Source organism: Mustelus asterias, chromosome 1 (assembly GCF_964213995.1).
Source record: "Mustelus asterias chromosome 1, sMusAst1.hap1.1, whole genome shotgun sequence".
Lineage (NCBI taxonomy): Eukaryota > Metazoa > Chordata > Chondrichthyes > Carcharhiniformes > Triakidae > Mustelus > Mustelus asterias.
In genome coordinates this window covers 185,017,691-185,044,495 of record NC_135801.1, presented here as the reverse complement: position 1 = coordinate 185,044,495, position 26,805 = coordinate 185,017,691, and the positions used below count along the sequence as shown (strand labels likewise).

General features: G+C 45.6%; 1 protein-coding gene across 1 annotated transcript in view; it reads left to right on the top strand.

The window, feature by feature from the left end:
- atrn (attractin) overlaps positions 1-26,805 on the top strand; it is a 394,947-nt gene that overhangs the window by 359,243 nt on the left and 8,899 nt on the right. Inside the window, 1 exon segment of the mRNA XM_078199200.1 lies at positions 26,649-26,763. Within this exon segment, the coding sequence (XP_078055326.1) occupies positions 26,649-26,763 (115 nt within the window).

The following is a 26,805-nucleotide window of genomic DNA, read 5'->3' as shown; positions in this document are numbered from 1 at the left end:
ATCCAAGTACCCAAATCCTTGTCCCTTGCTCCAGTCCCTCAGCCACGCATTCATTCTCCACCGATTCCTGTTCTCACTCTCCCGCGGCACAGGCAGCAATCCCGAGATTACTACCTTTGCATTCCTCTTTCTCAGCTGTCTACCTAACTCCCTATATTCTCTTTTCATGACCCCTTCCCTCTTCCTACCTATGTCAGCAGTACCTATATGCATCACGACCTTCGGCTCCTCTCCCTCTCCCTTCAGGATTTCTGGGACTCGACCAGAGACATCCCGGACCCCTGCACCAGGGAGGCAAACCACCATCCGAGAGTCCCGTCTGTGTCCGCAAAAACGCCTATCTGACCCCCTCACCGTAGAGTCCCCAATTAGCACTACACTCCTTTCCTTACCCTTTTGCACTACTGGGCCAGGCTCAGCTCCAGAGACACTGCCACCGCTGCTTCCCCCAGGTGGGCTGTCCTCCCCAATAGTACTCAGACAGGAGTACTTATTATTAAGGGGCACATCCACCGGGGTGCTCACCATCAACCGAGCTTTCTCCTTCCTCACTGTTACCCAGTTACCCTCCTCCCGTGGTCCCGGTGTGACCACCTGCCGATAGCTCCTGTCAATGACCTCCTCACTATCCCTAACCCGGCGAAGGTCCTCGAGCTGCAATTCCAGTTCCCTAACATGGTCCCTTAGGAACCGCAGCTCAACACACCCAGCACAGATATGGTCGTCCGGGAGGCTAGGAGCCTCCAGGACCTCCCACATCCTACATTGGGAACAACATACTGGCCTCACACTCATAATTGCCCTTTTAAACACACAGGGAAAAAAAAAGTGAATGAAAATTTTAAACTTACCTTTCCTCCTCCTGTTTTCTCCAAAGCCCTGCTCTCACTGGGTCTTTTTTTTTAGGTTAGAGGAGGAGGGAGGGTGGGATACTCTACAAGTGTAGAGTATCGGGATTCCTCTCTGTTCCAATTTATTGGGGAAAAAAAAAATCTCTCTCTCCCAGACCTCCCTGCGCGACCACTTCCGGGTTTAGATATTTTAAAAAAAACCCGCGAAAAAGTAAGTTAAAAAATAAAAGCGCTTACCCGCAGCACTCCTCTCGCGAATCTCTCCCTCTCTGCTGTACTTCCAAGAAGCAATGAGGCCGATTCACTGAGGTGAGTAACTTTTAAAAAATATCTCTCCCAGACCTCCCTGCGCGACCACTTCCGGGTCTAGATATTTAAAAAAAAACCCGCGAAAAAGTAAGTTAAAAAATAAAAGCGCTTACCCGCAGCACTCCTCTCGCGAATCTCTCCCTCTCTGCTGTACTTCCAAGAAGTACTTGATGCTCTTGGGAAATAAGGAAAGGCAGGTGACAGAAGTGTTCGTGAGGGATCACTTTGGGACCAGTGACCATAATTCTATTAGTTTTAAGATAGCTATGGAGAATGATAGGTCTGTCCCAAAAGTTAAAATTCTAAATTGGGGCAAGGCCAATTTTGATGGTATCAACCTATACCAACCTATACCTATGGTATCAGGCAGGAACTTTCAAAAGTTAATTGGGGGAGTCTGTGGGAAGGAAAAGGGACGTTTGGTAAGTGGCATGCTTTCAAAAGTGTTCAGGGTAAACACATTTCTCTTAGAGTGAAGGGCAAGGCTGGCAGAAGTCAGGAACCCTGGATGACTCGGGATATTGAGGCCCTGGTCAAGAAGAAGAAAGAGGCACATGACGTGCATCGGCAGCTGGGATCAAGTGAATCTCTTGAAGAGTATAGGGGGTGTAAGAGTAGAGTTAAGAGAGAAATCAGGAGGGCAAAAAGGGGACACGAAATTGTTTTGGCAGATAAGGCAAAGGAGAATCCAAAGAGCTTCTACAAATACATAAAGGGCAAAAGAGTACCAAGGGAGAGAGTAGGGCCTTTTAAGGATCAACAAGGTAATCTATGTGCGGATCCACAAGAGATGGGTGAGATCCTAAATGAATATTTCTCATCAGTATTTACTGTTGAGAAAAGCATGGATGTTAGGGAACTTGGAGAATTAAATATTGATGTCTTGAGGAGTGTACATATTACTGAGAAGGAGGTGCTGGAAGTCATAAAGTGTATCAAGGTAGATAAACCTGCGGGACCTGATGAGATATATCCCAGGACATTGTGAGAGGCTAGGGAGGAAATTGTGGGTCCCCTAGCTGAGATATTTGAATCATCGATAGTCACAGGTGAGGTGCCTGAAGATTGGAGAGTGGCAAATGTTGTGCCTTTGTTTAAAAAGGGCTGCAGGGGAAAGCCTGGGAACTACAGGCCAGTGAGCCTGACATCTGTGGTGGATAAATTGTTGGAAGGTATTTTGAGAGACAGGATCTACAGGCATTTAGAGATGCAAGTACTGATTAGGGACAGTCAGCATGGCTTTGTGGGTGGAAAATCATGTCTCTCAAATTTGAATGAGTTTTTTGAAGGGGTAACCAAGAAGGTAGATGAGGGCAGTGCAGTTGATGTTGTCTACATGGACTTTAGCAAGGCCTTTGACAAGGTACCGCATGGTAGGTTGTTGCATAAAGTTAAATCTCACGGGATCCAGGGTGAGGTGTCTAAATGGATACAAAATTGGCTTCTGTGGTGGTTGTAGAGAGTTGTTTTTCAAACTGGAGACCTGTGACCAGCGGTGTGCCTCAGGGATCAGACACTGTTATTTGTCATTTATATTAATGATTTGGATGATAATATAGGGGGCATGGTTAGTAAGTTTGCAGATGACACCAAGATTGGTGGCATGGTGGACAGTGAGGAAGGTTATCTCCAATTGCAGCAGGATCTTGATCAATTGGGCCAGTGGGCTGACGAATGGCAGATGGAGTTTAATTTAGACAAATGCGAGGTAATGCATTTTGGTAGATTGAACCAGAGCAGGACTTACTCAGTTAATGGTCGGGCATTGGGGAGAGTTACAGAACAAAGAGATCGAGGGATACATGTTTATAGTTCCTTGAAAGTGGAGTCATAGATGGACAGAGTGGTGAAGAAGGCATTCGGCATGCTTGGTTTCATCGGTCAGAACATTGAATACAAGAGTTGGGACGTCTTGTTGAAGTTGTACAAGACATTGGTAAGGCCACATTTGCAATACAGTGTGCAATTCTGGTCACCCTATTATAGAAAGGATATTATTAAACTAGAAAGAGTGCAGAAAAGATTTACTAGGATGCTACACGGGACTTGATGGATTGAGTTATAAGGAGAGGCTGAACAGACTGGGACGTTTTTCTCTGGAGCATAGGAGGTTCAGGGGTGACCTTATAGAGGTCTATAAAATAATGAGGGGCATAGACAAGGTAGATAGTCAATATCTTTTCCCAAAGGTAGGGGAGTCTAAAACTAGAGGGCATAGGTTTACGGTGAGAGGGGAGAGATACAAAAGTGTCCAGAGGGGCAATTTTTTCACACACAGGGTGGTGAGTGTTTGGAACAAGCTGCCAGAGGTAGTAGTAGATGCAGATACAATTTTATCTTTTAAAAAGCCTTTAGATAGTTACATGGGTACGATGGGTATAGAGGGATATGGGCCAAATGCGGGCAATTGGGATTAGTTTAGGGGTTTCAAAAAAAAGGGCGGCATGGACAAGTTGGGCCGAAGGGCCTGTTTCCATGCTGTAAACCTCTATGACTCTATGCACAAATGGAAAATTATAAGCTCTCCAGTGCCCGTCTGTTGTCACTCACAACAGGCCAAGGAGCTTATAATGGGTTAATGCCTGATTCTCTCTCACAAAGGAGGCTTCACAGTGATGCACACTCCTGCTGATGCAATTAGCTGGCTTAACCACCTGAATTAAAATTATAATTGTTCCTCTATATCGACATCAGTCATAAGAAAGAGAGACTGAACTATGCTTTGAGTCTTGACTCTGTGTTCCTATCACATTAGGAGAGCTAGCTAGTGCAGTCAAGCATACATATTAAATGCCTTAGGAACTTTCTGCTGTCTTAGACGTCATTGTCAACAGAGACAGATTTATATATGTCCCGGAGCAAGTGTTATCATATTCTCTGCTGCAGACGGATGACTGATAGAGGGTGGGAATGTTGATGTGACCAGTGTAGGTGACATTGCTGTCGGGTGTTTGAGTTGTCGGGGGTTTATGCGCTTCTGCGGCTTATCAAAATGGTTGGTAATTCAATTGTAATTTCAGAAAACTAAATTGTACATAAAATTTCAATCCAAGTTTCAAGTGCACATCTGAAGGTTCAGTTGTCCACAACCAGTCCAAAGATGTGCGGGTTAGGTTGACTGGCCATGCTAAATTGCCCCTTCAGGTTATGGACAAGATGAGAGGTCACATGACACCAGGTTATAGTCTAACAGGTTTATTTGAAATCACAAGCTTTTGGAGCGCTGCTCCTTCGTCAGGTGAAGTGGAACGAGGTGCGCAGATAGAATATAAAGGCGGAATGACAATAGCCTGACACTAACAGGTAATGAAGAGTGTCAAAGTATAAGTTGAGGACTGAAACGACTATACAAGAACATCAATGAATTCCATCCCACCATCAGACTCACCATGGACTACTCTTCAGAATCAATTCCATTTTTAGACACACGCATTTCCATCAAAGATGGTCACCTCAGCACTTCACTCTGCCATAAGCCCACAGATAACCTCACAATGCTCCACTTCTCCATTTTCCACCCCAAGCACATTAAAGAAGCCATCCTCTATGACAAGCCCTGTGTATACCCAGGATCTGCTCGGGTGAGGAGGAATGCGATGGACGCTGAAAGATGCTCTCGTAGAAACGGGTTACGATGTACAACTCGTCATTCGACAGTTCCGACATGCCACAGCGAAAGATCGCAACGCTCTCCTCAGGAGGCAAACATGGGACACGACTGACAGAGTACCCTTCTTTGTCCAGTACTTCCCCGGACTGAAGAAACTACACCAGGTTCTTTGCAGCCTTCAGCATGTCATCAGCAATGATGAATGTTTAGCTAAGGCCATTCCTGCACTTCCACTACCTTCAAACAGCCGCCTAACCTCAAACAGACCATCGTTTGCAACAAGCTACCCAGCTCTCAGGGGAACAGCGACCACAACACCACACAACCCTGCCAATGGTAACCTCTGCAGGACATGCCAGATCATCGACACGTATATCACACAGGGGAAAACTACCCACCAAGTACATGGTACATACTCATGTGAGTCAGCCAACGTAGTCTACCTCATACGCTGCATGAAATGACACACTGGAGCATGGTACATCGACGAGACCATGCAGACACTACAACGACGGATGAACAGACACTGCCCAATCGCCAGGCAGGAGTGATCCCTCCCAGTCGGGGAACACTTCAGTGGCCAAGGATATTCGGCCTCCTATCTTCGGGTAAGCCTTCTCCAAGGCGGCCTTTGAGATGCACGACAACGCAGAATCGCCGAGCAGAAACTGATAGCTAAGTTCTGCACTCATTAGGACGACCTCAACCATGATCTCGAGTTCATGTTGCACTACATGTAAGCCCACCATACTGTTCTGTGGGGGGAAAATCTCCCTGACTGTCCTGTTTTGACATTCTGCACACCTTGATTATGGAGATGATATCTCTGCCTGAATTAGTTTGCAGTTTTTCACACCATCTCACTCTTTGTTTGTAATTATCTCTCTGACTTAAATTATCAGTTCTTAGGTCATCCCTTCACTTGTTATACAGCCTGTTGACACTTAACACATAATGATTATACTTAACTGCTTGCATTTGTCTATTAGCACTCGTGATTACTTGTGAAGACTTGTTATTCAGCCGGTCTACACTGTCTGTACTTATCCTTTGACACTCTTGATTACCTGTTTGTGTTGGGCTATTGTCACTCTACCTATATATTCTGTGCCTGCGCATCTTGCTCCACTTCACCTGACAAAGGAGCAGTGCGCCGAAAGCTTGTAATTTCAAATAAACCTGTTGGTCTACAACCTGGTGTCATGTGACCTCCGATCTTGACCACCCCAGTCCAACGCCAGCATCTCCACATTATTAGTGTTGCGGGGGGGGGGGGGGGGGCGGGGGGTTAGCAGGGTAAATACGTGAGGTTACGGGGGGTAGGTCTGGGTGGGATTGTTGCCGGTAGTCTCGATGGGCCGAATGATGACCTTCAGCGCTGTAGGGATTCTATGATTTAATTCTGGAAATTCTGCACACTGATTATACTGTTGACCATGTCCGTAGCTGATACTCAAAGATCTATGGCCTGCACAGAATTTCACTTGATTTGCTGTTTATCAAAGTTATGCCATTATACCTTGACGTAATGAGCCAAGCCAGCACCAGCAAATGTTTGTGAATCTAATTTCCTTTAGCTGGAGCCGCACCTCCCTTTTTGTCATTAGCAATTTTCTCCGCAACAAAATTTCAGCATCTCACAAGCTTGGCTGATTGAACTTTGCTTACTGACAGGTTGATGCAATAGCAAAAGCTTCGAGTTCAATTACGGGAAACAGTCAGTCTTGGGACTGCAACCTTTTGATGAAACATTCCAGTCAATTTCTCATCAAGAATTTAACCTGAAACTGACTGCACACTTCATCAAAAGGGTTTCATTGCAGCCTCGAGATGGACAGTTCACTGCAGTCAAATTGAAATGACCACTTTAAAAACCGTCTTATTAAAAGATTCAGTCAGTGTCAGCAGAGATGAAGCACATGGGTGACTGCAGGCATCGCATTTAATTTATTGAGCAGTTGATTCTGCGTCTATTTAGGTGAGTTAAATAGATGATTAAGACGTGGGATTTCATTACAAGCAGGTGGACATTTCAGAGTAACAAGATTGATGCATTTGTATGTGATACTTTCCACTTTTCCAATGTGGAACCATCTCTGAGAGCGCTGTGGTAAATTGTTCTGCAGAAAGGCATAGAACAACAGTGTCTAAGCTAACCTCGTAGGCTGCATGCAGCTCAAGTGTCCTGTCAGTCTGCCCTTCAAAAATCCAGCAGATTCTGCTCCATTTGCAGATGAACCAGCAACCTTCTGAGTGAAATGAAAGTGTCTAACTCATAAACTGCATAATAACATTCTCACCACTAGGTCAGAAACATTGAGAGTTCAAGCTTCACTTAACATGTGATCTGGGATGACCATTCACTGTAGTACTGTACTGCATGTCGGTCGGTTTAGCTCAGTTGGCTGGACAGCTGGTTCGTGATGCAGAGCGATGCTAACAGCACGGGTTCAATTTCCCGTACCGGCTGAGGTTATTCATGAAGGCCCCGCCTTCTCAGCCTTGCCCCTCGCCTGAGGTGTGGTGATTGTCAGGTTAAATCACCACATTCAGGTTAAATCGCCACCGTTCTATGGTCATCTAAGACTGTCATGATGTGGAGATGCCGGCGTTGGACTGGGGTGAACACAGTAAGAGGTTTAACAACACCAGGTTAAAGTCCAACAGGTTTATTTGGTAGCAAACACCATTAGCTTTCGGAGCGCTGCTCCTTCGTCAGATGGAGTGGAAATGTGCTCTCAAACAGGGCACAGAGACACAAAAATCAAGTTACAGAAGAATGCGAATCCCTACAGTCAGCCAGATCTTAAAGATACAGACAATGTGGGTGGAGGGAGCATTAAGCACAGGTTAAAGAGATGTGTATTGTCTCCAGACAGGACAGCCTGCAAGTCCAGGAGGCAAGCTGTGGGGGTTACTGATAATGTGACATAAATCCAACATCCCGGTTGAGGCCGTCCTCATGTGTGCGGAACTTGGCTATCAGTTTCTGCTCAGCGGCTCTGCGCTGCACAGATGCTCCCTCCACCCACATTGTCTGTATCTTTAAGATCTGGCTGGCTGTAGGGATTCGCATTTTTCTGTAACTTGATTTTTGTGTCTCTGTGCCCTGTTTGAGAGCACATTTTCACTCCATCTGACGAAGGAGCAGCGCTCCGAAAGCTAATGGTGTTTGCTACCAAACAAACCTGTTGGACTTTAACCTGGTGTTGTTAAAACTCTTACTGCATCTAAGACTGTGGCAACTTTGCTGCACTGTACAAGGTGCTGCTCTCTTGGGAAAATGCAAAATATCTTGTGGTTTTAAAATCATTAGCTGATTATTTATCCCATTATTAACTGAGAGTTTGTTGTTTGCAGTTTAGTTGATGTGCTTCCCTATGTTACGATGTGGAGATGCCGGCGTTGGACTGGGGTAAACACAGTAAGAAGTTTAACAACACCAGGTTAAAGTCCAACAGGTTTATTTGGTAGCAAAAGCCACACAAGCTTTCGAGGCTCTGAGCCCCTTCTTCAGGTGAGTGGGAATTCTGTTCACAAACAGAACTTATAAGACACAGACTCAATTTACATGAATAATGGTTGGAATGCGAATACTTACAACTAATCCAGTCTTTAAGAAACAAAACAATGGGAGTGGAGAGAGCATCAAGACAGGCTAAAAAGATGTGTATTGTCTCCAGACAAGACAGCCAGTGAAACTCTGCAGGTCCACGCAACTGTGGGAGTTACAAATAGTGTGACATAAATTCTGATTCTAGGATCGCATGATAAAGACTCAGGAGGAAAAAAGCAGAAATATTTATGTGAAATAGTGTGACATAAACCCAATATCCCGGTTGAGGCCGTCCTTGTGTGTGCGGAACCTGGCTATCAGTTTCTGCTCCGCGACTCTGCGCTGTCGTGTGTCGCGAAGGCCGCCTTGGAGAACGCTTACCCGAATATCAGAGGCCGAATGCCCGTGACCGCTGAAGTGCTCCCCAACAGGAAGAGAACAGTCTTGCCTGGTGATTGTCGAGCGGTGTTCATTCATCCGTTGTCGCAGCGTCTGCATAGTTTCCCCAATGTACCATGCCTCGGGACATCCTTTCTTGCAGCGTATCAGGTAGACAACGTTGGCCGAGTTGCAAGAGTATGTACCGTGTACCTGGTGGATGGTGTTCTCACGTGAGATGATGGCATCTGTGTCGATGATCCGGCACGTCTTGCAGAGGTTGCTGTGGCAGGGTTGTGTGGTGTCTTGGTCACTGTTCTCCTGAAGGCTGGGTAGTTTGCTGCGGACAATGGTCTGTTTGAGGTTGTGCGGTTGTTTGAAGGCAAGAAGTGGGGGTGTGGGGATGGCCTTGGCGAGATGTTCGTCTTCATCAATGACATGTTGAAGGCTCCGGAGGAGATGCCGTAGCTTCTCCGCTCCGGGGAAGTACTGGACAACGAAGGGTACTCTGTCCACTGTGTCCCGTGTTTGTCTTCTGAGGAGGTCGGTGCGGTTTTTCGCTGTGGCACGTTGGAACTGTTGATCAATGAGTCTAGCGCCATATCCTGTTCTTATGAGGGCATCTTTCAGCGTCTGGAGGTGTCTGTTGCGATCCTCCTCATCCGAGCAGATCCTGTGTATACGGAGGGCTTGTCCGTAGGGGATGGCTTCTTTAACGTGTTTAGGGTGGAAGCTGGAGAAGTGGAGCATCGTGAGGTTATCCGTGGGCTTGCGGTACAGTGAACAATCACTGAAACAACTCTATGATGACATCAACAAGTTCCATCCCACCATCAGGCTCACCATAGACTACTCTCCGGAATCGGTTGCATTCTTGGACACGCGCATCTCCATTAAGGACGGTCACCTCAGCACCTCACTGTACCGCAAGCCCACGGATAACCTCACGATGCTCCACTTCTCCAGCTTCCACCCTAAACACGTTAAAGAAGCCATCCCCTACGGACAAGCCCTCCGTATACACAGGATCTGCTCGGATGAGGAGGATCGCAACAGACACCTCCAGACGCTGAAAGATGCCCTCATAAGAACAGGATATGGCGCTAGACTCATTGATCAACAGTTCCAACGCGCCACAGCGAAAAACCGCACCGACCTCCTCAGAAGACAAACACGGGACACAGTGGACAGAGTACCCTTCGTTGTCCAGTACTTCCCCGGAGCGGAGAAGCTACGGCATCTCCTCCGGAGCCTTCAACATGTCATTGATGAAGACGAACATCTCGCCAAGGCCATCCCCACACCCCCACTTCTTGCCTTCAAACAACCGCACAACCTCAAACAGACCATTGTCCGCAGCAAACTACCCAGCCTTCAGGAGAACAGTGACCAAGACACCACACAACCCTGCCACAGCAACCTCTGCAAGACGTGCCGGATCATCGACACAGATGCCATCATCTCACGTGAGAACACCATCCACCAGGTACACGGTACATACTCTTGCAACTCGGCCAACGTTGTCTACCTGATACGCTGCAAGAAAGGATGTCCCGAGGCATGGTACATTGGGGAAACTATGCAGACGCTGCGACAACGGATGAATGAACACCGCTCGACAATCACCAGGCAAGACTGTTCTCTTCCTGTTGGGGAGCACTTCAGCGGTCACGGGCATTCGGCCTCTGATATTCGGGTAAGCGTTCTCCAAGGCGGCCTTCGCGACACACGACAGCGCAGAGTCGCGGAGCAGAAACTGATAGCCAGGTTCCGCACACACAAGGACGGCCTCAACCGGGTATTGGGTTTATGTCACACTATTTCACATAAATATTTCTGCTTTTTTCCTCCTGAGTCTTTATCATGCGATCCTAGAATCAGAATTTATGTCACACTATTTGTAACTCCCACAGTTGCGTGGACCTGCAGAGTTTCACTGGCTGTCTTGTCTGGAGACAATACACATCTTTTTAGCCTGTCTTGATGCTCTCTCCACTCCCATTGTTTTGTTTCTTAAAGACTGGATTAGTTGTAAGTATTCGCATTCCAACCATTATTCATGTAAATTGAGTCTGTGTCTTATAAGTTCTGTTTGTGAACAGAATTCCCACTCACCTGAAGAAGGGGCTCAGAGCCTCGAAAGCTTGTGTGGCTTTTGCTACCAAATAAACCTGTTGGACTTTAACCTGGTGTTGTTAAACTTCTTACTGTGTTTACCCCAGTCCAACGCCGGCATCTCCACATCATGACTACCATAGACACCGCAAACTGCCGGCTCCAAGTGGAGAGGATCGCCAAGAAGATCGCGCATATCGACACAGACATCAAGTTTCTACAAAGATGCAAGAAAGCAGACAAGATACCGAAAGGACTACAGATCACGAACCCACTCAGGTCAACCTATAACACAGACTACGCTGAGAGACTTTGCCGTCGCACCTCTCTCACCCTCCTCAACCACCTCATACACCAACTCTACAGCAAACGCCGCAGCCTGGAAACCAAGATCGAATCCATATTCTCAACTTGCGCTCAGGACGCAGACCAGCTGCGAAACTCTGCCAAGCAGACGAGACAAAGGAACTACACCATCTACATGCACACCAAGAACAGGAAACTTGAGAAACTCGGCATCACCACCAGCAGCAACCAAGCCTCCCCCGGTACCACAGTAGGAAACAGTCCCACTGCAGGGAAGTCCATTGTCAACTTGTCCGACTACACACTTCAACCAGATGAAATCGAAGTTCTCAGCCGAGGGCTTAATTTTTGCCCCACCACCAAAATAGACCCCATCAGTCTCGCAGCAGACACAGAGGAATTCATCAGGCGAATGAGGCTGAGGGAGTTCTTCCACAAACCCCAAGAGGCCAACAACGAACACAATGAGACAGCCAATGAACTGGAACAGCCGACAGAGAGATCCGCAGTGCATCCGAAGAGGAAAGAGTCGAATTGGACTCCTCCGGAAGGCCGCTGCCCTCGACTTGACATGTATGCCCAAGCCGTCAGGAGGTGCGTCAACACCAAATTCATCAGCCGCACTCACAAGACAGCCCCGAACATCACCCAAGCACAACGTAACGCCATCCACGCTCTCAAGACCAACCGCAACATTGTCATCAAACCAGCAGACAAAGGAGGGGCCATCGTCATACTGAACAGAACGGATTACTGCAAAGAAGTGTACCGACAACTCAACAACGAGGAACACTACAGACAGTTACCTGCAGATCCGACCAAAGAACACACCCGTCAACTCAACACTCTGATCAAGACCTTTGATCCGGACCTTCAGAACACCCTCCGTGCTCTCATCCCACGTACTCCCCGCGTTGGAGATCTCTACTGCCTCCCGAAGATACACAAGGCAAACACACCCGGCCGTCCCATCGTATCGGGCAATGGGACCCTGTGCGAGAACCTCTCCGGCTATGTCGAGGGCATCCTGAAACCCATTGTACAAAGAACCCCCAGCTTTTGTCGCGACACGACGGACTTCCTACAGAAACTCGGCACACATGGAGCAGTTGAACCAGGAGCGCTCCTCGTCACAATGGATGTCTCAGCACTCTACACCAGCATCCCCCATGACGATGGCATTGCTGCAACGGCCTCAGTGCTCAGCGCCAACAACTGCCAGTTTCCAGATGCAATTTTACATCTCATCCGCTTCATCCTGGACCACAATATCTTCACCTTCAACAACCAGTTCTTCATCCAGACACACGGAACAGCCATGGGGACCAAATTTGCACCTCAATATGCCAACATCTTCATGCACAGGTTCGAACAAGACTTCTTCACCGCACGGGACCTTCAACCGGTGCTATACACTAGATACATCGATGACATTTTCTTCCTTTGGACTCATGGTGAACAATCACTGAAACAACTCTATGATGACATCAACAAGTTCCATCCCACCATCAGGCTCACCATAGACTACTCTCCGGAATCGGTTGCATTCTTGGACACGCGCATCTCCATTAAGGACGGTCACCTCAGCACCTCACTGTACCGCAAGCCCACGGATAACCTCACGATGCTCCACTTCTCCAGCTTCCACCCTAAACACGTTAAAGAAGCCATCCCCTACGGACAAGCCCTCCGTATACACAGGATCTGCTCGGATGAGGAGGATCGCAACAGACACCTCCAGACGCTGAAAGATGCCCTCATAAGAACAGGATATGGCGCTAGACTCATTGATCAACAGTTCCAACGCGCCACAGCGAAAAACCGCACCGACCTCCTCAGAAGACAAACACGGGACACAGTGGACAGAGTACCCTTCGTTGTCCAGTACTTCCCCGGAGCGGAGAAGCTACGGCATCTCCTCCGGAGCCTTCAACATGTCATTGATGAAGACGAACATCTCGCCAAGGCCATCCCCACACCCCCACTTCTTGCCTTCAAACAACCGCACAACCTCAAACAGACCATTGTCCGCAGCAAACTACCCAGCCTTCAGGAGAACAGTGACCAAGACACCACACAACCCTGCCACAGCAACCTCTGCAAGACGTGCCGGATCATCGACACAGATGCCATCATCTCACGTGAGAACACCATCCACCAGGTACACGGTACATACTCTTGCAACTCGGCCAACGTTGTCTACCTGATACGCTGCAAGAAAGGATGTCCCGAGGCATGGTACATTGGGGAAACTATGCAGACGCTGCGACAACGGATGAATGAACACCGCTCGACAATCACCAGGCAAGACTGTTCTCTTCCTGTTGGGGAGCACTTCAGCGGTCACGGGCATTCGGCCTCTGATATTCGGGTAAGCGTTCTCCAAGGCGGCCTTCGCGACACACGACAGCGCAGAGTCGCGGAGCAGAAACTGATAGCCAGGTTCCGCACACACAAGGACGGCCTCAACCGGGATATTGGGTTTATGTCACACTATTTCACATAAATATTTCTGCTTTTTTCCTCCTGAGTCTTTATCATGCGATCCTAGAATCAGAATTTATGTCACACTATTTGTAACTCCCACAGTTGCGTGGACCTGCAGAGTTTCACTGGCTGTCTTGTCTGGAGACAATACACATCTTTTTAGCCTGTCTTGATGCTCTCTCCACTCCCATTGTTTTGTTTCTTAAAGACTGGATTAGTTGTAAGTATTCGCATTCCAACCATTATTCATGTAAATTGAGTCTGTGTCTTATAAGTTCTGTTTGTGAACAGAATTCCCACTCACCTGAAGAAGGGGCTCAGAGCCTCGAAAGCTTGTGTGGCTTTTGCTACCAAATAAACCTGTTGGACTTTAACCTGGTGTTGTTAAACTTCTTACTCCCTATGTTACAGCAGTGCTTACGCTTCACGAGTACCTAATTGACTGCAAAATGCTTTGGGACTTGTTTATTAATTCGTTTATCTATTTGTTGGTTTATCCTGGTTAAATTTTATTGGCCTGTAGGTTTGTAAAGAATCGTTTTCAGGACTGTTGAATAAATCCTTAATTAGAGCATATTATTATCAGCAATTTAATTGGAGCACGGAGTTAATCTTGATGTTTTACAAGGCTCTGTGTGGAACCTCCCAAGAAGTGGAGCACCGGTCACAGAATCAACCTGTGGTCTTCTAACCATGCATACATGATCCATCTCACAAAGTATGCATCTAGGTGACTTCCCAAGATACAAAGCTGATGATATAGAGGGCATGATATTGAGTCTTTGAATAATAGGAAATATAGAAGAGCATCATTCACAGAAAATGGCAGAAATGCTCAGCCAGTCAGTCTGAAAGCAAAGACAGCTTTAAATTTCAGGTGAAACCATTTGTCAGGCCATTTCATCTATCTCACAACAATGGTGATCCGCCTTTCTGTTTCAGGCACTGACCCGTTTATTGTGTTCAGCATTGTCATTTTATTTTATCTTTACTGTCTAAAAGCTGCACTGTTGTTTCCCTATACTCCCTCCATCCTGTTACAGCGGACTTTAAAAATATAGAGTTTGTAGTATGCGCAGTATAAATGCCTCTTATATTTCTGCGTAAGCTTTTATGTTTAATTGAGTGAATGCTAAAACTTGACATGTCAAGCAATCATACCGACATGGGTGCATGTGGTGCTCTCTTGAGCTGCTTTTTCCCCCCTGCTTGTTTTAACTTACATTGTGAGTATAGCTTCTGAGCCAGTACTCTATACTGCTAAACTGGCTCCGCAGCTCAGCCAGAGACCAACAAGTTTGCTTCCCAGATCCAAACTAAACCAACACTTGGATGAAAGGAACTTGAAATACTCGGTGGCAAACATACAATTCTAGCACTGTAGGTTCCACTCATAAATCGTACAGTATACCTTGTCCTTGCAGAAGTAATGCAAGAACATTTGTTCATGAATCTGTGATATTCTGCCCAAGGAATTACCTCTTTTTGTGTTCTGCTCAACGTCCGAAAACAGATCAGTGCATCGGGGTTCTTGTGCTGTCAGATACACTGGCTCAGTGCCTGTGTCTAAGCACTTAACCCAAATTCTTCTTAATGCAGATTTTCTTTAACTCAGAAGGGGATACAAATCATTCAAACAAACATTGTGCTTCCATTCCCATAGAAGGCAATTGGAGATGGATCTAGACAAGGGGAGATGTCCTCCAAGCAGACTCAGATTAGTGTATGGAAATATGGAAGAGCAGCACAGAGATTGATTTAGTATGATTTGCTGAAATCCAGGAAAATTCAGCCAGAGGAGTGTGTCTCGTCCCCGTTCTCAGACAATATCCTTGTTGTTTCAGAGCTGTGAAAATACAGAAACAGAATCCAAGGGAAGTTAATAGAGGCTGAAAGGGGAGTATGGAAATAAAACTTGAGGGATAGCAAAGCTACCAGTAAAAGTTGTAACTATCTTGAGAGAATTGAGTGGAGGGGAATGCAGATCTAAAATTTGATACTACTGAAACTATAATTGATTAAATGAAATGGTGTGCTTGTTTAATGCCAACTTTATTACTGGAGGGGGACAGCATAAGTGGAAATAATTCAAGGAAATAATTTTTATGAAGATGTGACTAGTGCGGTTGACGGAGGGGAACCGGTGGATGCGGTGTTTTTGGATTTCCAAAAGGCGTTTGATGAGGTGCCTCACAAAAAGCTGCTGAAGAAGATTGGGTCACACGGAGTTGGGGGTAGGGTGTTAGCGTGGATTGGGGATTGGCTATCCGACAGGAAGCAGAGAGTCGGAATAAATGGGTGCTTTTCAGGTTGGCAGATGGTAACTAGTGGCGTGCCGCAGGGATCGGTACTGGGGCCTCAACTATTTACCATTTATATAGACGATCTGGAGGAGGCGACTGAGTGTAGGGTAACAAAGTTTGCAGACGACACAAAGATAAGTGGAAAAGTGAATCGTGTGGAGGGCGTAGAAGGTCTGCAGAGAGATTTGGACAGGCTGTGAGTGGGCGAGGATCTGGCAGATGGAGTATAACGTTAACAAATGCGAGGTTATTCACTTTGGAAGAAATAATAGCAAATTGGATTATTATCTAAATGGAAAGAAATTACAACATGCTGCTGTGCAGAGGGACCTGGGGGTCCTTGTGCATGAGACGCAAAAACCCAGTCTACAGGTGCAACAGGTGATCAAGAAGGCAAATGGGATGTTGGCCTATATCGCAAGGGGGATAGAATATAAAAGCAGAGATGTCTTGCTGCATCTGTACAGGGCATCGGTGAGGCCGCAGCTGGAATACTGTGTGCAGTATTGGTCCCCTTATTTGCGGAAGGATATATTGGCCTTGGAGGGAGTGCAGAGCAGTTCACCAGGTTGATACCAGAGATGAGGGGTGTTGACTATGAGGAGAGACTGAGCAGATTGGGTTTGTATTAGTTGGAATTTAGAAGGCTGAGGGGGGATCTTATAGAGACCTATAAGATAATGAAGGGGCTGGATAGGGTAGAGATGGAGAGATTCTTTCCACTTAGAAAGGAAGCTAGAACTAGAGGGCACAGCCTCAAAATAAAGGGGGGACAGTTTAGGACAGAGTTGAGGAGGAACTTCTTCTCTCAGAGGGTGGTGAATCTCTGGAATTCTCTGCCCACTGAAGTGGTGGAGGCTACCTCGCTGAATATGTTTAAATCACGGATAGATGGATTCCTGATCGGTAAGGGAATTAGGGATTATAGGGATCAGGCGGGTAAGTGGAACTGATCCACTTCAGATCAGCCATGATCTTACTGAATGGCGGGGCAGGCTCGAGGGGCTAGATGGCCTACTCCTGCTCCTACTTCTTATGTTCTTAAGTTCTAAGCGAAGGAACTTATTATGTGTTTAAAATAGTAATGGAGAGCATAATGAGACTTAAGTCTCCAAAATCTGATTGTTTCAAGGGAGAGTATTAAAAGAAATGGGTGGGGAAATTGCAGGCACATTGGTTATAATTTATTATTAAAGTTTTCTAGATTCTGAAATTGTACTTTTGGACAAAAATTGCAGCTGTTATTCCATTAAGACAGGAAGGAGTGGAAAACTCCAGGCCTCAGTTGTAGGGAAGTTCCTGAAGTCTATCGAGAATCAGTTCATTGACTGAGTATTTCAACAAGTATGAACGGAATGAAGAGTGTCAGGATAAGTGAAGTTTAGATTACATTTAATTACATTGAATTTTTAAATGGTGAGAAACTGGTGAAAATAGTGAGACGTCCTGAGGTCATGGGAAGCTCAAGGTGAGCACAAGTCCTTTCAATGTGACTTGTTCTCCTATCTTTTAAATACATCCTTTAAAATTTTACTCTGAAACTTAAGATTGTTTATTTAGATCTTTCTGTCCTTTTGCACTTTTTTAAAGTTATTGTGTTTAGTTTAGCTTTTCTCCTTCTAGCCCCTCCCAAAGGTTACATTTCTCTGTATTAAATGTTTCCCAATTTCCTCTAATGGTCCTCTTCACAGTTAGCCGTGCTCTCCATTTTTTAAAAACTGTGCTCCTGCACCTTGCCTTGCCGCATCTGAGTCCAGATTATTAACAGAGCAATGCTCTTGACATTGAATCCTGTTGGGAAATTGCTGTTTCCATCTCTCCAATCCAAAAAAACATCCATTAACCACAGCTCTGTCCTTCAACCAACTTCCCTTCCTATCCATCCGAAAACATTTGGTTCACAAGTGTCTTTCCTAACTGCATTAACAGTTCTCCTATGAAGTACCTTATCCAGCATGGATTAAAAATCCATATGTTCAGCATTCATTTAATTTCCTATCTTAATACACTCCATTATTTCCTATGAATTAAATTTGTCAGACAAATCCTTGCTGGCTGTCTTTAATTAAATCATTCATTTCTAAATGATATTAATTATGCTCATTACCGACGTACAGTTAACTAAGCTACCCAGCATACCCCTTTCTTCCTCTTTGAACGAATGTGGTACATTGGCACAGTTACAGGGAATGTTGGAAACATTCTCTGCACTGTGCCAATGTAACAACTCTATTCAAGTGAAGAATCCACACCTGAAATACCAACTCGTGTTCATAAACACTGTATTAAACATAGGATTCACAAGATTAAAATGACAAAGGTCCATCGAGTTTCCTTTCTCTTATCCTGGCAGTTGCAAGATAAGACTGTGGAGATGTTGACTGATCATGGCAAACAATCTCTATGAATTAGTCTGCAATAGAGCCACACATGATTTGAGGAAATCCCCATTGGTGGAGAACTTTGAGTGTCATGGGTAAAGTCACTTGTTCCTGCCAAGCATACTCTGCTTACAATATATCATATCGCAAATTACTCATATACCATATCCCAAAATATTTCCTAAAAGAAATCTATCAAATTTGGATAAGTCAACACTTTACCCCTTTTAAGTCTGTTCCATAAATTGACACCACATTCAATGAAATTTTGTTTCCATAGATAAATATTGAACTTCCCTTCAAGCCCAGCCATGCTTTCTGTTTCTACTGTGGAACAGCCTATCATGTGCAATAACGCCCCCTGACCCCCCTGTGGCGGGGTATCTAAAATTAAGGAGCACAGTTAAGGAGTCTCTGATTTAAGACAGAGTTGAAGAGGAATTTCTTCTGAGGGTCATTCATCTTTGGAATGCTGTACCCAGAAATCAGTGGAGGCTGGATCATTCAAAGCTTACTCAGACAGGTTTTTGGTCTACAAGGGAGTTGAAGGTTATGGGGGACGAGCAAGGAACTGGGGAAGAGAGATTTAAATAGAAAAAGAGTAACTAAAGCTAATGTTAGCCCTTTAGAGAGCGAGTCCAAGGAATTGATAATGGAGAAAACTAGAAAATGGCATAGGCATTGACAAATATTTTGTTTCTATCTTCATTGTAGAAGACTTAGACAACTTCAACTCTTTATGTTGAAGTATCATTGGGAACAGGAGGCAGAAATTTAAGACAATCACCATCACTAGACTGAAGAAGCTGGGACATGATTAGACCTAAAGACTTGACAGGGTGGATGTTGAAAGAAGGTTTCTACTTGTGGGGGGAGACGAGAACTGGAGGACAGTTTAAAAATAAAGGGGTCTCCCTTTTAAGTTGGAGAAGGGGAGTGCTTTTTTCTGTCTGTGGGGTTATCTTTGCCAGAAAGCATTTGTACAGCTGGGTCATTGAATTTATTCAAGGCTGAATTAGACGGATATTTGATTGACAAGGGAGTCAAGGGCTGGGAGGCAGACAGAAAAGATATTTAAAGCAATGGATTTTTTTGCATTGAATTTCATCTGCCACTTATCTGGTTTATTCCCAAGTATATTGAACATAGAACATAGAACAGTACAGCACAGAACAGGCCCTTCGGCCCACGATGTTGTGCCGACCTTCATCTGAAACAAAGATCAAGCTATCCCACTCCCTACCATCCTGGTGTGCTCCATGTGCCTATCCAATAACCGCTTAAATGTTCCTAAGGTGTCTGACTCTTTAGTTTGTTCTGTTGCTTATCCTGTTCATCTCATGGAGTCTACCACCTTCATAGAATCCCTCCAGTGCAAAAGGTGGCCATTTGGCCCATCGCGTCTGCACCGACTCTTATCCAGGTCTACCCCCTGCCATTTCCCTGCAACCCCATGCATTTACCACGGCCAATCCACTTAACGTAAACGTCTTTGGGCACTAAAGCAATTTATCATGACCAAACCACCCAATCTGCACACCTTTGAACTGTGGCAGGAAACCAGAGCACCCAGAGGAAAACCATGCCAGACATGGGGAGAACGTGCAACTCCACACCCGACATGGGTTCGAATCTCACCACGGCAGAAGGTGAAATTTGAATTTAATAAAAATCTGGAATTAAAAGTCTAATGAAGCCTTTGTCAATTGTTGTAAAAACCCATCTGGTTCACCAATGTCATTTAGGGAAGGAAATCTTCTGTCTTTACCTGGTCTGATCTACCATATAACTCCAGATCCACATGTGATTGACTCTTAATTGCCCTCTGAAATGGCCTAGCAGGTCACTCAGTTCAAGGACAGTTGGGGATGGGCAGCAAATGCTGGCCAAGCAGAGTCGCCCACATCCTGTGAATGAATAAAAAAAACTGTTGGGGGCGGTTCTCCCAAAAAAATTCTGTGTTGAGTTTGTGTGAAAGTTGGAGTAAATCAAGCTGTTTTTTCAGTGGGAGTTCAGAGAAGAATCTCTCTCACTCTATTGCTGAGTGCACCAGTGTAAATCACGTTAAAAAAATCAGTGGGTGAGACATATTCTTGCTGGAGAGGCCGGCAGCATAGCGCCGAGTGGGCCACTGCGCACGTGCCGGTCTGTCAGCGGCGGCCTCTCGATCGCTGGCCAGCCCCATGACCCCCGCATCACAGGTGCGATCGCTGGCCCCCAAGCATGTCCGGGACTAGCCTCAACCAACCCCTCATCCACCCACCCACCCACAACCCCGATCTCCTGCACCACCCCCCACCCAAAAAGTAGCAGCTTCGACACCCCCCCCCCCTCACCCCGATGGACAGCCCCACCCGCTGACCTTGCTCCCCCACCGATCCCGACTGCAGAGTGGCAGGGGAACTCTCCACCCCCCCCGCCAAATTTACCAAACTCCCTGTAAGGCCCACCCCTCCCTCAATTAGGCCTCTGGCGGGCCTCGACTACTTGCCCTCCTACACTCCAGCGGGGTCGGGCTGCCGGCTTCCCGAAAGTGGAGAGCTACTCCAGCGGGGAGTGAAAAACTCCTGGATGGGGGAGGCAAATGGGCCCGGAGACTTCAGTCCCGGGCTTGCTAATTATATTTAAAATGTATCCCTGCATATGTAATGAGGCTCTGCGCCTATTTCCAACGTGGAGCTGACGGCACCGGATATCCGGCACTGGGAGACCAGATGCTAAGTGCAGATCACGCTAATCGGGCACCGCTTAAATCTCCCAGGCCGCTGCGCTAAAAAAGATCAGTGCAGCGGGATGGGAGAATCGCCCCCGTTATGTTTGAGAGTAATCAGAAAGGATGGACTCATACTTGCTGCCCATTTCCTCTCCCATAACATCCCTATGACTTCATCTTAAAAGCTGTGCATTTATAATGCATTTTTTTTAGTTGTGTAATTGCTGTTGTATTTAAATCATGTCAGTGTTTAAGATTAAATGGGTTTGATCGATGAAGGAGAAGGAATTTGGAAACAAAGTGGGAATTTTGGGACAATTTTAAGCAAAATGGCTGAGTGGGAAGATCAGAGGATCAGGTGGAAAGCTGATTTTACACCCAGCCAATGGCACCAGTTTTAATGCCTCCTGGTAATTGACAAGTTTGGATGAAATGTTGGTTTTGCACCTGCCCTGATTTTGCTCTCCACTGAAACCAACAAATAATATTAGGTGGGGATATTAGATCAGCATTTCACCAGATTCTGTGGGTGTCCCACCCGGCAAGCGTGGTTATGATTGCCCCCTATGTATTTGAACCCCTCAGTGTCTGTATTTATTTGTTCTCTGAGGGGGGGTGTTAGATATCGGTTGAGCAATAACCCAATTGAGTCCATACTTTTTTCCAAATTGGGACTGCTATGTATTTCTGTCCATCACAAGAACAAGAGATTAATCGTAAACCAAGGAAGGGGGTCTGCTTTGGCGTCAATGGTCTGAGCATTCAGCCTCCTGACATTGGCACCTCACCAATCCCTTCAAGGAATCAATGATACAATCAGTGCATGTGTGAACAGTTATAATGTGGAGATGCCGGCGTTGGACTGGGGTAAATACAGTAAGAGTTTTAACAACACCAGGTTAAAGTCCAACAGGTTTATTTGGTAGCAAATGCCATTAGCTTTCAGAGCGCTGCTCCTTCGTCAGATGGAGTGGAACAGTTATACGCAGCTAAATAGCCTCTGGGCCTTTTTCAAGCAAATTACATTGTTGGAATGTTTGCTAGTTTACTTTGCAACAGGGGGACCAATTTTGCAGCAACAATAATACAGTACATGTTTCAAAAAGCAAAAATCTAGATGTTTGCGGTCACAGAATGTTTCTACTTTTGGCAAAGGTGATGATAGTATTTTACCAAATATATTTTTATTAACCTTTATAATTTAAAACAATGTCAGGATATCGGCAGTTTTCCTCCGTCCAATTTAATCTCCTGCTGCAGAATCCTCATCTTAGCTGTGTCACTGCAGATAAAACAGGAATATTGCTGCTGTTAAAGTGAGGACAAGAGAAATTGCTGGTGGTACCAAGAGTAATGTTAACTTGAAAACAAACGAACTACTTTGCTTAATAAACAGCAGGATGTGTATTACCCAGAAGGGTGATAAAGTTGTTTGTGCTCAGAAAAGCACTGCTTCAGGATATGACACAATCAAAAGAGAGCTGCTTTCTTCCTCAACCATCCTTCTGTGGTGATTTTTCAACATCCTTTCTGTTAGATATCGGTCCATGCGATTTGGGAAATGTTAATTGTATTTTAATTGTGTTTAATTCTCAGTAAATGGTGGACAACAATTGGGGATTCACTTGTGTCCCTGGAAATGTTTGTAGAAGCACTGTTAACTGTTTAACTGAGGAGGGCTCCTCCCTCTGCGACTGGATCCTGAACTTCCTAACTCACAGACCACAATCAGTAAGGATAGGCAACAACACCTCCTCCACGATCATCCTCAACACCAGTGCCCCACAAGGCTGTGTTCTCAGCCCCCTACTATACTCCTTATACACCCATGACTGTGTGGCCAAATTCCCCTCCAATTCGATTTTCAAGTTTGCTGATGGCACCACCGTAGTGGGTTGGATCTCAAACAATGACGAGACAGAGTACAGAAATGAGATGGAGAATCTGGTGAACCCTCCGTCAATGTCAACAAAATGAAGGAGATTGTCATTGAATTCAGGAAGCGTAGTGGAGAACATGCCCCGTCTGCATCAACGGGGACGAAGTAGAAATGGTCGAAAGCTTCAAGTTTTTAGGTGTCCAGATCACCAACAACCTGTCCTGGTCCCCCCATACCGACACTATAGTTAAGAAACCCCACCAACGTCTCTACTTTCTCAGAAGACTAAGGAAATTTGGCATGTCAGCCACGACTCTTGCCAACTTTTACAGATGCACCATTGAAAGCATTCTTGGTAAGGCTCCTGCTCAGCCCAAGGCTGCAAGAAACTACAAAAAGTCATGAATATAGCCCAGTCCATCAGCAAACCAGCCTCCCATCCATTGACTCTGTCTACACTTCTCGCTGCCTCGGCAAAGCAGCCAGCATAATCAAGGACCCCATGCACCCCGGACATTCTCTCTTCCACCTTCTTCTGTCAGGAAAAAGATACAAAAGTCTGAGGTCACGTACCAACCGACTCAAGAACAGTTTCTTCCCTGCTGCCATCAGACTTTTAAATGGACCTACCTCACATTAAGTTGATCTTTCTCTACACCATAGCTATGCTATAACACTACATTCTGCACTCTCTCACTCTCTCAATAATAAATCAAATCAAAATCTTTGAAGGTGTTTTTGTGTCTGTGTTATTTTCTTTATTTTAATAAAATAAAGTGCGGCATGGTGGCACAACGGTTAGCACTGCTGCCTCACAGCACGACTAACCCGGGTTCAATTTCAGCCTCAGGTGACTGTGTGGAGTTTGCACATTCTCCCCGTGCCTGCGTGGGTTTCCTCTGGGTGCTCCGGTTTCCTCCCACGGTACAAAGATTTGCAGGTTAGGTTGATTGGCTATGCTAAATTGCCCCTTAGTGTCGGGGGGGACTAGCAGGGGTTACGAGGATCGGGTGTGGGTGGGATTGTTGTCGGTGCAGACTCGATGGGCCAAATGGCCATTTTCTGCTCTAAGGATTCTGTGATTCTATGATTCTAAATGTTTAACTTGAATATTTAAAATCATCACAAGTTGTCTGAGTTGCTTATCTTGATTTCAAATACCACCTCATAATAATACAAATTGCAAACAATTGTGGCAGCTTATTTCAAGTTTCCCTTTGGGATTTGGGCAGTCTGACACTTGCCACTTGTGTCATAACCGAATTAACAAGCGAACTGTAGTTGAACATACATTGTATAATACAGTGGTTCCCAAATTTTTTTCACTGGGCCGCACTTTCGGAATAAAAATTTGCTCGCGCCACACCGAATTTTTTATTGATAAGAAATACATTCAAAAACAAAAAAAAAACAACTCCTAGCAGTGCTTGATTCATAACATAGAACACAACTACTTTATAATATGATCATGAGACATCCAGAAAGTATAAAACAATGCTTGTTCAAACCATGTTTAAATGTTTCTTTGATTGTCCTTGAATCTTCCCGCCACACTTGCCATCCTCTCTCGCCGCACCAGTGTGGCGCGCCGCACCCTTTGGGATCCACTGGTATAATAGATGGCAGATACAACCAAGACAGATCCCACAGATTTCTCAACAACCCACCCAGATGTCAATGTCCACTGTGAGTTCCCCAATATCATTAAAACCCTGTTTCCCTCATGAGGGATTTCCAATCTTCATCATCGAAGATCTAACCTCTGAATTCTCCACAAAGGAACTCGGACTGCCTCCACGACCACTTACCTCCTGATGGTTTAATTTCTTCTGAGGCTCCTTCCATTGGCTTCCCAAGCTGCTCTCCAGCGCCCACTCTCAGGCACTGCTCCAGCTCCTCAGCCGTGCCAAGCAGAACACCGCTGTATCATATGGGTAACCTTTGCCCCAGTGTCCCTCAGCACAGTGTTACCCCAACCTTGCACTGTCCTTTTAGCTCTCCAGGGATTCTTCCAAGCCATCACTACCTGGAATCTGTCACCTGCTGTACCTTTGCTGTCAAGAGCCTCTTCCTTTTTTTTCTCTTTTCCAGAAGATACTCTCTTCAGTGGTTCCTACTGGTGGTGCCTCTTTCTCTGTCACTCTCTGGGCGCTCTCCTTGGTTTCCTTCCCTGGTGGTTTCTTCTCTCTGTGGACTTTTGCTGGTGGTTCCTCGCCTCTATCTTGGCACTCCCTCTTTTTTCCACACATCGCAACTGCTGTCAGGATGGCTGGACCCTTTAACTGCAGGAAAAACCCAGAATGGAGTATGTGCGGCCAGACACACTGCTGCACACTGCGCGTGGGTCAAATCTAGTAGCTTTGCTGAAGATCACAGTCCTTGGCCTCTTCCTCCCCCTCACCTATCCCAGGAAAAAGGCAAGTCAGTTTCATAACGAATGAAGCTATTGCTTGGCTTCAGAGATTTGCATTCACTAAATAAAAAGAAATCAGAGCAACTGGTGATATTAAACTTGAGCAAATAGCTGACCTATAATCCTGCAATCCAAGGGTTGAATCAAGAACCTGGGTGAGAGAAAAGAAGACCGTATTATAGTTAGTAGACATTAGTATTCATTTCACCTGCTCTCATTCATTACTTATTGCCTGCTGGGCTAACGTCTGACTCCTTGCCACTGTGGGAGAAAATCAATGTGTGCCTATATATGTGAACATACAGCTTAATTTAACAGAGCGCCTGTCAGTCTAAACATCCAGTCCTGCCAACCCATCTGTACAAACCATAGAATCATAGAATCATAGAAACCCTACAGTGCAGAAAGAGGCCATTTGGCCCATCGAGTCTGCACCGACCACAATCCCACCCAGGCCCTACCCCCATATCCCTACATATTTACCCACTAATCCCTCTAACCTACGCATCTCAGGACACTAAGGGGCAATTTTGTAGCATGGCCAATCAACCTAACCCGCACATCTTTGGACTGTGGGAGGAAACCGGAGCACCCGGAGGAAACCCACGCAGACACAAGGAGAATGTGCAAACTCCACACAGACAGTGACCCAAGTTACTGAACCAAATTTATAGAAGGGGGCCTCAGTGCTGACAAGATATTACATCCAAATTTTGCCAACGGAAGATGATTTGTTGGGTGGGCAGATTGATGCGTATGATGTATTTCAGCCGTATTCGCTGGCCTGCTGCCTTCACCAAAACGAATGTCTGGTGTTCAAGAAAAAGCTCATGAGAAATGGTGCTGTATGTGTCTTTTTAATGAGAAACATGATACGGTGCAAAAAAACCTTCTGCATATAAATGTTTTAGACTGGAGTCCGGATATGCCAGTCGCAATGACCAATTGCTATCTGTTCCCTTAACCCAGTGGCTCCCAAAGGGTGCGGCGCGCCACACTGGTGCGGCGAGAGAGGATGGCAAGTGTGGCGGGAAGATTCAAGGACAATCAAAGAAACATTTAAACATGGTTTAAACAAGCATTGTTTTATACTTTCTGGATGTCCCATGATCATATTATAAAGTAGTTGTGTTCTATGTTATGAATCAAGCACTGCTAGGAGTTGTTTTTTTTTGTTTTTGAATGTATTTCTTATCAATAAAAAAATTCGGTGTGGCGCGAGCAAATTTTTATTCCGAAAGTGCGGCCCAGTGAAAAATGTTTGGGAACCACTGACTTAACACCAGCACCATCTTTAAAGTGCCCTTATATAATGAAGTAAATATCTTATTTCTCCTTCTCTTGCAGAGTATCCCTAAACCCATTGCATTAGAGCCATGCTTTGGTAACAAAGCAGCTATCCTCTCAATATTTGTACGATTACCCAGAGGAGTGGGAGGAATACCACCACCAGGGCAGTCAGGTTAGTGATAATCTCTTGCTTAACTCATAATGAATGCCTTGT